Below are 14719 nucleotides of genomic sequence, written 5' to 3' on the forward strand. Positions count from 1 at the left end.
GCAAATGTTCCAGCTTAGTGGAATCTGAAAATCTAAGTATACTATAAATAAACTAAAGTGCTTTACTCACCCAAATAAAGAGATTTCAGTTTTCAGGAGAGAAATCTGTGCAACAGTTAGATAAATATCCAGCGCTAATTTGACTTGTCTGACAATGTTTTTGTAAGGTGTATAACTCTTAGCTTGGGCGAGATCTGCGGAAATAACAAGTGCCCCTTAAAATGTGCCTTATAATCCAGTGTGATATAGACCAGAAAATAGACGTTTATTAATGGTGCGCCTTATAATCCGGCGCACCATATAGTGCGAAAAATACAGATAAAGCTGAAAGAGCTGATAGAGCTGAAATAGAGATTCTGATATTTCTGATGATCATATATTGGACCAGTTCTAGCCAATGGGCTGTAAGCTTGACACCCCTATTTTATACCCTCTTTGGCACATTCTTGATATCCCAGTCAATTTTCTTAAGTATATAAACAGAAAGACAACAGCCTGCTGTTTGAAAGCCTGTAGTACCTGTATATGAGCACGATGACCAGCACGATGAAAGCCACGATGAATGCTCCCACCCCCACCCCAACCTGAGCCTCCAGAGGAAACATGGCATGGCCCGGAGAGTCATACTGCACTCTTCCCAGGGAGAAGTTCAGATTCCCCATTCGTACCTACACACACACACAAACACACACAGCACAAGATTCTCTTTAAACAAGAACAAAAACACAGAACACATCCAAATTACACCAATCTGAACAGCTAGAAGATATTAACACAGAAACAGTAGTACTCCTTTTTAATCATAATGCACATAGCTTATAATTTTTCTTGTTTTTCTTTTGCCTTTATCTTCTAGTTTTCTATTCGTGTAATTTATTATACTAGTAATAATTTTTTATTGTGTCACAGTTTTACATTATCTTTCTATATGCTAAACAAATTCTGTGCTGCTGTAACAAATGAATTTCCCTGATGTGTGATCAATAAAGTTAAATGAACCAATCAATCAGTGAGTCATCTGAGTCTATTAAATATTAAATAGATGAGTTCAACATTTAAGTGTACGTACATTCCAGAGAAACAAAAGTAAAACAGCTGATGATTCTGATGACTCACTGTGAACTCCGGCAGAGTGTCCGTGCCCTCTCGTTTCTTGTTGGCGGACATGGAGGGCTGCTGGGTGGGAGGCTCACAGTAGAGATGGTTCCTGGTGAGGGTCTTCACAGCACACACTCCATCTCCCATCAGAGCCACCACCTCTTCTTTAAAAATGGCCAAGTCCAGATTCTCCCCCTACAACAAACAGCAAAACACACATTTAACTAATGCTGCAACAACTAATCAATTTAATCGATTACATTCAGAGTAAAATAATAAAATAAATAAAAAATTAATCAATTTAAAGCCTTTTTCAAGGTCTTTTCAGACTTTGTGTAACTTTGTGTAAAAGGGTTTGAGAATCACAGCCAAGTGTATATTTACATTACATTTTAATAATAAAAGTAGTTAATGTAATCTCGGGTTAATTCTTGATGTAAACACTAATATTTGTAATAATGGTAGGTTGTGTGTTCCTAATAAAATAAAATTTTACGATAACATTAGTTCTCTAAAATCTTTTATATCTGAACAGTATTTATTAAAATATAGTACATATATATGAAAAAATATATATTTAAATATATATTTCCTTTTATCTGATTAATAACCAATTAATAAAAATAAATAATCAGATTAACTGACTATCAAAATATTCGGTAGTTGCAGCCATACATTTAACGCTGAGGTATGGAGACAATATTTATGGCTTGAAAACATTTACATACTGACCAAAAAAATGAAAGTATTGCGTCATTTGTGAGGTTTAAAGAGTTTAGAGTGTTTTTTACACATAAATATGAAAGACACATGCCCTGACACATTATAATGCATTGCATTATACAGCTCTGGAACAAATTAAAAGTTCACCTCAGTTTTTGAAACAGTTTCTCTGATTTTGCTATTTATAGGTATATGTTTGAGTAAAATTAACCTTGTTGTTTTATTCTATAAACTACGGACAGCATTTATTTGCAGAAAATGAGAAATGGCTTTCAGACCTCAAATATTTCAAAGAAAACAAGTATATATTCATAAAGTTTTAATAGTTCAGAAATCAATATTTGGTGGAATAACCCTGGTTTTTAATCAGACATGTTCTCCTCCACCAGTCTTACACACTGCTTTTGGATAACTTTATGCCACTCCTGGTGCAACAAATCAAGCAGTTCAGTTTGGTTTGATGGCTTGTGATCATCCATCTTGCTCTTGATTATATTCCAGAGGTTTTCAATTTGGTAAAATCTAAGAAGCTCATCATTTTTAAGTGGTCTCTTATTTTTTGTTTACAGAGCTATATTAAGCAGAATAAGCTAGGGGTGAAATGGTGCTGTACCTCCACAGAGATGATGCTTCCGGGTTTGTGTCGGTAGGGCTTGCTGGGGTCGCCTCGGTTGAGTGGGTGGAGGATGGGGTTCAGTTCGTAGCTGAAGGGGCTGCCGCTGACCGTCTTGAAGTCAAAGCTGACATTATCCAGCAGAAACTGGACTCTGACGGCAGCGTGGCGAGCCTCAGGACCCAGCTCCGGTGTTTGGCACAGGAGCAGAGTGGAGCTGTTGACTGTACAGCGCTCCTCAATCTATACACACAAAGATATTTTACTGTCATATACACAATCAGCTACATTTTATAATCAAACTCTTATCCTAATCCTTCAGTAACACACAAACTATTAAGATAACATAGAATGCTGTGAAAAATATTTGCCCCCTACAGATTTCTCTAGTTTTTGTCTTTTTTATCATTCTTACATCATGATTTTCAGATTACAACAGATTTTATTAGCAGACAAATATAACCTGAGTAAACATAAAAAGCAGTTTTTAAATGACAATTTCATTTATTTTAAGAAAAAAAAAAATCTATTTGCTCCCTGAACCTAAACTTGGTTTAGATCACTAATTGATGGCGGGAATTCCTGGTTACATCAATTACAGCAAGCTGTGCAGGCCCTAAAGCGGCAAAGTAGCTCTAGACCATCATACTACACCACTTTCAGTATAATGTTCTTTTTCTGAAAGTATGTGTTAGTTTTACACGAAATGTAATGGGACACACACCTTCCACAGAATTTTTTGTCTAGTCAGCACATAGAATATTTCAAATCAAATGTGAGATGGGCTGTTGTGTTTTTTTTTAGCAGTGATTTTTGTCCTTGAACTCTCCCATGCAGACCACTTTTGACCAGCCTCTATCTTATTATTTAATTATTAACACTGACTTTAACTGAGGCAAGTGAAACCTGCAGTTCTTTAAATGTTGTTCTTGGTTCTTTTTGACCTCCTGGATGAGTTGCTCATGCCCTTCAGGAGTGATTTAGTAGGCCAATAACTTCTGGGGAAGGTGGGAAGGTTCACCAGTGTTTCATGTTTTCTCAATTTATAAATAATAGCTCACACTGTAGTTTGCCGGAGGCCCAAAGCTTTAGAAATGGCTTTTTGATCTTTTCCAGACTGATAGAGGATCAATGACTTTGTTTCTCATCTGTTTTTGAATTTCATTAGTTGGAACTAATGTGTTGCTTTTTGAGATTTTTTTTTCTTTTATCTGCTTCTTGTTGTCAGACAGGTTATATTTATGTGATTTCTTGATTCTACCAATGTGGCAGTAATCAGGCCTGGTTGTGGTTAGTAGTGAAATGGAACTCAGCTTTCCAAAAACTGTGATTAATAGTTAATGTATGAGGGCAAATACTTTTTCACAAAGGGCTGGATTAGGTTGGATTGCTCTTTTCCCCTTAATAAACGAAATCATCATTTAAAAACTGCTTGTATTTACTTTTTGTCTGGTATTAAAGTTTGTTTGATAATCTAAAAAAATATAAGTATGAAAAAAAGGAACAAAAACAAAAGAAATCTGTAAATACTTTTTTCACGGCACTGTATGTTACAACTAGACAACATACATTAAACATACAAACATACAAATCACTGCTGTCATCAGAAATCCACGAATCTCCAAAATGGTTATTTCTATAAATAATTTACTTTAACCCTACATCTGTTAACGTCTGTTAATTTTTGTTTTTAACAGATCAGTTCTGTCCAGTTGTCCATTTAAAGCGTACCTGCTTGATATCACAGAGGCTGCCTTCAGGACAGCCAGGTTCTGGAACTATCCGTCTTTGTCGTATGAGAGGCCAGGGCCTGTCTTCTGTCCTTGAACTTCCATCACTCTTCCTCTTTCTTCTTTTCCGTCCCAAAAATGTGGTCTCCAGTGGACTCAAGGTCACACAGATGCGAGGCTCCTGAACCACATCCAAGTTCTGACCAGAAACCTTAATCACACGACCCCCACTGGAGCGGGAGAAAAAAAAAACAATTTAATTTTTAATTTACATACAGAAAAATAGAAGCATACAGTGTACTGTTCTCATCTTTAATTCAGTTTATAATGAGGTTTTATTTGTTACATTTGTACCTACATTTTTCATATTCTGTTTGTTACAATGCTTTACATGTATATATATAAATAAAAAATAAGAGAGCACTTAAAATGATAAGTTTCTTTGATTTGACCAAATTAAAAACCTCTGAAATATAATCATGAGGAAGATGGATGATCACAAGCCATCGAACCAAGCTGAACTGCTTAAATTTTTCACCAGGAGTGGCATAAAGTTATCCAAAAGCAGTGTGTAAGACTGCTGGAGGTGAACATGCCAAGATGCATAAAAACTGTGATTAAAAACCAGGGTTATTCCACCAAATATTGAACTCTTAAAAATGTATGAATATGAATTTGTTTTCTTTGCATTATTTGAGGTCTGGAAGCTCTGCATCTTTTTTATTATTTCAGCCATTTCTCATTTTCTGCAAATAACGTTGTCCGTAGTCTATAGAATAAAACAACAATGTTAATTTTACTCAAACATATACCTATAAATTGCTAAATCAGAGAAACAGCTGTATAGACTAAAGTCTATCTGGGTTCTAATCTCTAAATCAGGTCAGCATTAATTTGTTTATTAGAAATGTTAAATTTAAACATACCTAAGGAAGCTTTTTGAAGGAGCAGCACTGGTGATGTTGGGATCTGGGGTGTAATGATAGGATGCTGTCGACAGATGGCGCTCTGCTCTACCAAACCGTACCGTCACTCCATGCTCTCCCGTTCTGTTACTGCCGCCCGTCACACATTCAATCTGCTCATCCTCCAGCTCCACAGTACTGTAAAACAAGTTTTTTCAAACAGTGATTATCCAGCATCATGTTGTACAGGATGTACATGTACATAGCAGCACACAAGCAAAACTAAAAATAATTTAATATATGATCAATTGTATTTATTATTTATCAATTTGTATTATTCCTTATTCAATTAATAGCTAATAATTTTCAAATTGTACAAAAATATATATGTCTGTCTGTTATTGTTCATTATTTATTGTGTCTGCTTTTTTTAATTCAGCGATCTGACAACGTTGTGACTCACATGAGACACGGCACTCCACCAATCAGAACACTGATCTCACTCAACTGGCCTGTACGTAGGCCACGCCCAGTAACGGTGAGCGATGTGCCCCCAGACATTGGGCCTTTTAACGGGTACACTCCCAGTAATATTGGGTCCTGAAGAGATTTAGAAACACATGTAACACATACAAATAAAAAAGCACTCCTAAATACTGGAAAGAGCTGAATTAAAAGATAATTATGACTGATACAAGTCTATAAATAAATATAAATAATGTCAAATTCTAAATCTAAAATTACCACTTACAAATACTGCTAAAAAGTATTTTACGGTTATATTTTGTGGTTAAATTGTACATTTTGAGAAAAAAAAAAAAAATATATATATATATATATTTTATATATATTTTATAACATTGCCCAAAGACAACAAACGAAAAACACTGTTTTAGAAAGTTTACAACAAGAACATACAGTAGTGGAAAAAAGCACCTTTGTGATTTCTTTTTTTTTGCATTGGGGATCATCTTGAGGATCATCAAGGTGTTTTCTGGCAAATTTGAGACAAGTCTTTTTGCTCATCAGTGGTTTTTATATTTGCACTCTGCCATGCAGAGTCATGAACTCTGATCTTAACTGAGGCAAATGAGCCCTGTAGTTCTTTGGATGTTGTTGTGAGGTCATTTGTGACCTCTTGGATGAGTCATCGCTGCTCTCTTGGGGTAATTTTGGTTGGCTGGCGACTCCTGGATAGGTTCACCATTGTTCCAGGTTTTTGCCATTTGTTGATAATGGCTCTCAGTGTGGTTCGCTGGAGTCCCAAAACTTAAGAAATTACCTTTTTCAGACTGATAGATCTAAATTATTTTCTTTCTCATTTGTTCCTAAATTTCATTGGATTTTTGTTTTGTCATGATGTCTAGCTTTTGAGTATCTTTTGGCCTACTTCACTTTGTCAGGCTGGTTCTATTTAAGTGATTTCTTGATTGAGAACAGGTGAGGCAGTAATCAAACCCTGGGTGTTGTTAGAGAAATTGAGCCCAGGTGTGATAAACCTCAGATATGTTATGTTTTAACAATTTTAACAACAATTTTTATCCCATTTTCTCTCCAGTTTACAAGGCCAATTACCCAATTAACTCATTAGGACTCCACCATCACCAGCGATGCCCTACACCAGGAGGGTGAAGACTAGCACTGCCTCCTCTGACACATGTGAAGTCAGCCACACCCTCTTTTCAAACTGATGCTGACTCATTGCCGAGTAGCATCACAGAGCACTTGGAGGAAAGCGCAGCGACTCGGTTCCGATGCATCAGCTCAGAGATACTTTGTGCTGCGAACATTACTCTTTGGAGTGATGTGGGGAGAGAGAGCAAGGCTAATTGTGCTCTCTCGGGGCTCCGGTAGCCGATGGCAAGATACATGAACAGGATTCGAACTGGCGATCATAAAAGCCTTTATTTAAAAACTGCATTTTGTGTTTACTTCTGTTGTCTTTGACTAATATTTAAATTAGTTTGATGATCTGAAACATTTAACAGTGACAAGCATGCAAAAAAATAAAAAATCATGAAGGGGACAAACACTTTTTCTCACAGCTGTAATAAGAATATAAACAGTCAAATTCTTGCACATTTACATAATTTTATTCATGCCGCATACATCTCATTGTAATGTTGTAGATGTAGCTTAAAACTTGATATATATATATATAAAATATAAATACCTAAAAAAAGGTGCAGTATGGGACAAGTAAGGGAAACACTATGCTATAGAAGTTTAAAGAAATGTTGAAATATTTTCTACTTCAAGTGTTTACCTGATAGCGAAAGTGCTGAACAGACTGTCCAGTCCCCCCACCTTTCACCTCCACAGAGACATGTCCTCTCCTCTCCCCTCCACTCGCTGAAGTCTCACATACAATACTGAACACACACATACATTAATGGCTTTACTACACTGGTGTATCGGTCAGATTTTGTAAAACGTGTGTATATGAATTGTTATTTACCTGGAAGAGACCTCGTATCTGCTGGGCAGAACTGTGCAGGAAACTCCAGCCACGATCACAGAGTGCTTTATATCCTCAGCTCTCTGACCCAGGTTAGATCCAGAGATCGTAATCACAGTGCCACCTTCTACTGGACCAGACAGAGGCTCTATCTACCACACAATGCACAACATTATTAGACAGACTGTCTGGAAAACAGAACAACAGGGTTTTGATATAATAGATTTTGTGCTATTTTGTGTTTTCATTAATATAATTGCCACTTTTGATCAAATTTAAAGGCCTCACTCACATAGTGTTTATTATAGGTATTAAAAACAAACCTGTTCTGTCTGAATAAATCATTGTTTTTGTTGCAGAAAAATTAAATCAAGACAAGAGTCAAGAGGCTTGGGGTTCATTTGGAGTCTGTCTCTGTGAGTTGAGGAGTCTAATTGCCTAGTGGAAAAAGCTGTTGCAGAGTCTGGTGCTGGTGTCTCAGATGCTCCGGTTCACATTACAAGCCTAGTTTATTAATCAATTTAATTCAGATTTTTTCCTAAGATCAGATTTAGTTTCATCTTGATGGTTTACATAAATGTAAGCTACCTGTACCCGTCTCTGATGTGAATTAATCTGCCCCTGAATTGCCATGCCTGCAAACATTGCACACTGCCAGCACTAAGCACAAACAAAAAGGCCCATACAATCTGTTTTGACCATTCACATTCATATTGTATGCCCACAAATTGGATTTACATCCAATCTAGGACCACACATCATCGCTGTCCAATAAAAAAAAAAATAGTATCTTCTTTTTTGACAATTTATTTTTTACTACATAATTTGAATACACAAACCGTCCCTTACACTGTGTCTTGATGGACCAATAGATTTTGACCTCCATTGAAAGTTAAGGTTATATCTCTCTCTAAAGCTGCTGTTTTGAAGATATTTTTTTTTAAAGGACAGCGACTTCTAAAGAAAGCTAAACAAATAAAAACATATATTATCCTGGAGAATCTTCTGATAATAACAAACCCTTTCTCTCGTTCTTTTTGCTTAAGGATGCCCCACATGTGCTCAATTGGGTTTAGGTCTGGAGACATACTTCCCCAGCCCATCCCCTTTACTGTATTTTGTTAGTATACTTGTCATTGACATTCACAGGGCTAAATACAGATGGATATGTTTGGTTTGCTTAGTAGGCTATTCTTATTGAGGTGTGTAAAATTGGTAGGAAAGCAGCTGTGCTTGATATCTATGCTCTATTAACATATTTCATGTCGGCGAAAGCAACATAGCCATACTTCTCAAAACACTGAATTTCACCAAGAACGCACCAGATGTATGTAGGGTGCAGGGCAGGTGGGCTGAATGCTGTCAGTACACGAGTTGCGGAAGACACAGCTGGAGCGGGTCCCCTCACACCACACACAGCCGTACTCCGGCTCTGCTGTGTGGCATTGGCTGCAGTCTGAGCGGCCCACCGAGCAGTTGTACAACCTCACTGTGAATCAAACACATCAACACAGAAACTCAGTTTCGTCCAAAGATATGGGAAAAGATTTCTGCATCAACACCTAAGCTACACTATGGCCCAATCCCATTTCACCCCTTAGCCCTACCACTTAGACCTACCCCTCTGTATCTTGATTCTGGTGGCTGGAGGGGTAGAGGAACACTCAACACAGAGGGCTGTAACAATCACTGGCAAGAAGGTGAGGCACAAGCAACCAAAGAATACCCCAAAATTTAAGCATTTTCCTTATCACATTTTCTTCATAACAAGCTAACTTTCCTGTTTCACCTTATATTTGGCAAAAGATGGCAGAGGCTACAGCATTTAAGGTGGAACGGAAAGATGAAAGCTAATAAAAGATCATTTCAGCTCCCCATTACAGAGAAATTAAGGAATGGAAAATAATAATTCATTTCTGCACCACCTGCCCCCTTTCTGAAGTATTTTTCGCACTATAAGGCACACTTAAAATCCTTTATTTTGCCCAAAAAATCGGCAGTGCACCTTATAATCTGGTGCGACTTATGTATGAATTTTATCAGTCAGGTATTAAGCAGCAGTAAAGCCACACTGCTGAAGTGCAGAGATATAAGGGTACGTTTTCAATGAAGTTTCTCCAGCACTAAGACTGGGTGCAGCAGCATTAGCATTAGCTGTTAACTGCAGCGCTAGCTCTTTCGCCGTTCAGAGGCGAGTGTATTGTCGTGTTAAAACAAGCTGCGGGAGACGAACCGCTAACTAATAGAGCCCTGGCTTACCCCAATACTCAATGTTTCTCAGTCTTGCTCTATCTGGCGACATTTATATCCCGCTAATGCTATGGTTAGCGACTTATGCTAAAAACTCACCCTTAGACAAAATACTGGAATTCTAAGCTTACTGTAAATACGATTTTCAGACAAGAAATCTGTGTAGATTAAAATCCAGCACTCGTTTGACTTTAAAATATATATTTTTAAGAATTACAGTTTTGTTTATTTAGGCACTCCAGCCAGCTTCCCCATTAGAAGGGAAACATGGCGACACACTTGCTCACTTCGATGTAGGCATCCTTACCATTGTCGCCTAATACGCCTTATAATCTTTGGGCTTTATAGTCCAACAAATATGATTAAGCAGCAGCTAAATTGCTGAACTTTAGTGCTCCACTGCTATAAAGCTATATCTGTATTGAGTGCTTGGAGAGTTGTCCTAATTCTTAGGAGGAGGATTTTACCCATTCCCTTTGTAGGTAACTCAGTTCCAAAGGGAATGGTTACACTCTAAAACAAGGGCTAGGGATATAAAAGTGAAATGGGATTGGGCCGATGTATGAGATAATATGTAATATATGTAACATACAATTTATGTTAATTAAACTAAACTCTCTTACCATTCAGGCCCTGAGGTCTGTCCATCTCAAAGGAGCCTCGTCTCCTCACTGCGATCGTAGCATTATATTCTTCTAGAGCAGCAGAGTAGGAGTACTGAAACATACACACAAACAATTCCAGCTTCTTTAGTTTCTATAGAGATCCTGAACAATCTTTATCAATAGGACTGGCTATACTAAACTGAGTAAATTACTGGGAATTTTTATTAAACACAGCTTAAGTATCTCACAAAAGTGAGTACAGCCCTCACATTGTTGCAAATATATTATTAAATTTTTAGTTTGACAACATTGATGATATGACTCTTTTGTATATATATTTGTATAAAGTTGTACATTGGGCTTGTGCTCCAACCCCTCACTCCCCATTAGTGTGTACTCATTCTCCACAGGCTGCTGTCTTCTCTTGGGATTTATATATAGAATATATAATAGTAACAGCCTGACCTCAGTGTTGAAGGCTATAAGAGCAATTTGCTATGTTTTGTATGACAATATACTGGTTGGATCAAGCTGGTCACATCTGCATTACCAAAAGCTTATGTGACCAACAAAACAATTCCCAGTTTCTTAGTTAAATGTAACGTAAAAGTTTGAGTTGACCTCAAAACGTGAGTGCAGTAAGTTGCCTTGAAATTTTGAATTTTCTCTCTCTTTTTTTTTTTTTTTTTACAGTGCATCATTGAGCTACGAAGCCCCTAAAAGGACATAGCGTCTAGAATCTAACGGAAACCCTTTTTTGGACAATAGACACTTTTACCCCAACAAGAAATAATGAATAAGCCAGTTTCCCAATACTTTTGTCCATATAGTGAACATAGTCCTTGGTCAACTCAGTGAATATGTATTAAAATTTAAAAATTGTATTTAATAAATGTCATATGTTATGATTGTGAGAGTAAGAGCTGTAGTAAAGACCTGGTGTAGCTGGCAGGTGATGTAGAACACAGAGGACTGCGAGTCATCCATCTCCACAAACGCAGCTACTATTACAGATCTGCCTTCAATAGCCAGCACACACTCATAATCCAGCTCCTCATCCTGAAAAAACACAAACACACACAAATCAAACATTTACACTGTGACCAAGAACCATCTTCTGAGACGACCTACAGATCAGATTTACTATGGTAAAATGATTTTGGCATTTAGATTAGATACTGTGTTATAAGCTGTGTATAAACCTGAATTAAACCTCCTGACCTATAGTCTATAGTCATGCCCATATTAGGAAATATGGGTCAAAGCTGAAGCCTGTTTGTTGTCTTCCCCATGTGATCATTAAGCACATGATTCTGTTTTGTTGTTGTCCTGTCTCCGCCCTATCATCAGTGTTAACACCTGTTTCTAGTTTGTTACCCAGCCCCCTCGTTATCTTCCCCAGGTGTTCTTTGTTTCCCAAGCTCCATATATACCCCATGCTTTACTTTGTTGTGTGTTGTGCTTTGCTTTTCATGTGTCTGGTATGGCTTGTTATCTGTAATCTGTTTAAATGACTTAAGTTTTTGTTAGTATGTAGTTTTGTCTATCTAGTCTTAGTTTTAGGGCCAGGTTTTATTAATCTATAGGTGAGCCGTCAACTGTGCACCATGCAGCTTCATTTAAGGCGTGTCAAAAAATATATGCCTTGCGTGTCTCGAAACACGTGAAAGGCATGTACTAATTCTTTTAATTGATCACGAGTGTCTTTTGGGTGTAGCGTGAAACAAAAAAACAATCAGCATGTCACTTGTCATTCCCCTCACAAGCCAGGTGCCCTCTGGCAGATTGGTATTTTAACAGCACGCTTATGAGCTTCTCAGCAGAGGAAACTGAACTGCTCGTTCACACTGTGGCACACCTGTGTTTTCCGTTGCCAAGATAGCAATCCACCATAATTTTGCTTTACTATTTATAGGTATATGGTTGATTATCGTTTTATTCTATAAACTACTGACAACGTTTTGTCAGTAGTTCACCACATGTTCACCACAAAGCTGAAGTGCAAAGATGGGCACCCAAAAGCAGTGTGTAAGACTGGTGGTGGAGGGACACATGCCAAGACACATGAAAGCTGTGATTATACCACCAAATATTGGTTTCTGAAATCTTCATGAGATAAAACATTATTTTTGTTGTTGTTTCTAAATGACCATGAACACATTTTCTAAAATAAATGCTTTAAATGACAATATTTTTTTATTTAAATTTGGGAGAAACATTGTCAGTGGGATATAAAATAAAACAACACTGTTCATTTTACTTAAACATATATAATCTATAAATAGCAAAACTAGAGAAACTGATCATTTTGAATCTCTTAATTTTTTCCTGTATTTGTAAACTATTTACATTTATCTACTGTAGCTATATAAACAACACAGGCAAAAGGAGTAAGGAGTTGGCAGGGTATAAGATAGCAATGATCATTGCGACACATCTTGCGCAAGGTGTAAGATAGGGCCCTTAGTGTTATTTGTTGCTGTGTTTAATATGGCTACAAAAAAAAAAACGACTTGCACTGGGGGGGGGGGGGGGGGGGGGGTGGGGCTGGGTAAACAAAGAACACCTGGGGAAGATAACAAGGAGGCTGGGTAACAAACTAAACACAGGTGTACATAGAAATCGGGAAGAAAACAGAACAGGCTAGGCGAAAAAGACAGAAATTTAGAGAAACACTCTGTTAAACAAACAAACAACAAAACTTTTCTTGTTAATTTGAGCAAACTCAATCATGATTATCTGCACAAAATCAGATTCGAGCCTCATGTTACCTGATACAGATGCAGGTTGCGTCCCATCAGAGTGATTTTCTTCTCAATGTTAACAGGCAGGAGAGAGGAACCCTGAACACTCTCAACACACGGACAGGCATAGGAACCCCCGCTGACCAGCGAGTCCTCATCACCCTGCTTCACACACACACACATACAGATAGATAGCATGCGACACATCCATGTCTCACACATTCAAAGCACTCTTGCACTGTACAAAATCCAACTTACAAAAGTCTAATTGAGCAAAACTCTGTATATATTTATAATGTGGACATCAGTGTATAATGTTAAATGTTTTATATCAGATATATAAATATGACTGACTGCACAAAGCTGCAACTAACACAAAGACAAAACCTAAAGAACTAAAGACATAAAGATAAATAATCTGCTGCTCAAAAAGTAGCTGTTCAGTGTTTGCCAAAACAGCTATTTTTTGTCAAATTTGAAGGGGAATTCTATATGAGGAGACAAGGACATGGGAAGAATGGAGAAAAACAAAAATACAAAATATAAAAAAACAGCTTATTCTTGAACTTTGGTACAGAAATATGCTGATGAATTTGTAATAGATCACCAAATTACTTTAATTACTTGGTCAGCTTTAAAAGTCTTGAGTAATACTGTTTATTAAATTGCTGTTTGATGGAGCTGGCAATCATTGATCAGCAGCTTAATTTGGAAATGCTTAAAGCCTTTGCTTGCTCTGGAATTTAGGAATCTAACTCAGCAGTCTTCACCTTAAAAGAATAGGGTATTTTTAATGGTTCTTTGATGCCATAGAAGAAACATTTTTGGTTGATCTCTTTTAAAAACATAAAAAAGTAGTTCTTCTACAGCATTACTTGGCATCACTATTTTTAAGAGTGTAAAACTCAGTAATAGCTCATATTTGTTAGCTGGTTAGTTAAACAAGGTGTGTTAAGAGCATGAAAAACAATGTACAGGGAAGTTGGTCCTCTAGCAGAAGCCCATTCTTAATAGAAATGTAATACATAATCTGTAAAACGTTTTTTAAAGGTCTCATTCCATCGTTTTTTAATTCATTTTAATATGTCTAGGTGTGGTCTCTAGTATGAATAAATGCAATGTGAGACATTTTTCTTGCTCATGAATATTCAAACATGCAAACATATCGCCTCTGATTGGCTAACAGCACTGCAGCAGAGAACGCTACTAGCTCTTCCCCCCAGAGGTCAATTTTACAGCTCTAAAACTCAAAGGACAAAATGTTTTCAGAGATACAACCTTAACTAAAGATATAGCAGTGCTAGGTAAAGTTAACCTTAAACTTCACTTAACAACAGACTCTCAGTGTCGCTTGGCTGTGGGGGATGGGGGGGTGCGTGGGGGTGGATTGGGGTGGTGTAGTAGCAGCTCGACAGCGGCTCTAAGTGGCCGAGCGGTGCCGCTCTCCCCGCGACATTGATAACATTTCTTTCAGCTAAACTAATGCTACTAAACTCTTACCTCAGACTTGGTGATTCGGGAGAGTGATTCTTGGGCAGTTTCACCACGTCGAAGCCCCAGAGTCCACTCTATATCATAAAATACTTTGCGAAC

The 14719-nt window shown here is 37.4% G+C and overlaps 1 protein-coding gene across 1 annotated transcript in view; it reads right to left on the reverse strand.

Annotated features, from left to right (window-relative positions):
- Window positions 1-14719, reverse strand: part of plxnb1a (plexin b1a) — a 114886-nt gene that overhangs the window by 17403 nt on the left and 82764 nt on the right. Inside the window, exons 12-23 of the mRNA XM_049486397.1 lie at window positions 13154-13291; window positions 11319-11441; window positions 10401-10494; window positions 8850-9016; window positions 7528-7679; window positions 7336-7441; window positions 5533-5669; window positions 5091-5267; window positions 4166-4394; window positions 2435-2677; window positions 1117-1293; window positions 520-668 (exon numbers count right to left, since the gene is read on the reverse strand). Coding sequence (XP_049342354.1) covers window positions 520-668; window positions 1117-1293; window positions 2435-2677; window positions 4166-4394; window positions 5091-5267; window positions 5533-5669; window positions 7336-7441; window positions 7528-7679; window positions 8850-9016; window positions 10401-10494; window positions 11319-11441; window positions 13154-13291 — 1892 coding nt within the window. The remainder of the gene's footprint in view (window positions 1-519; window positions 669-1116; window positions 1294-2434; window positions 2678-4165; window positions 4395-5090; window positions 5268-5532; window positions 5670-7335; window positions 7442-7527; window positions 7680-8849; window positions 9017-10400; window positions 10495-11318; window positions 11442-13153; window positions 13292-14719) is intronic.

This window comes from Astyanax mexicanus, chromosome 13 (assembly GCF_023375975.1).
Source record: "Astyanax mexicanus isolate ESR-SI-001 chromosome 13, AstMex3_surface, whole genome shotgun sequence".
NCBI lineage: Eukaryota > Metazoa > Chordata > Actinopteri > Characiformes > Acestrorhamphidae > Astyanax > Astyanax mexicanus.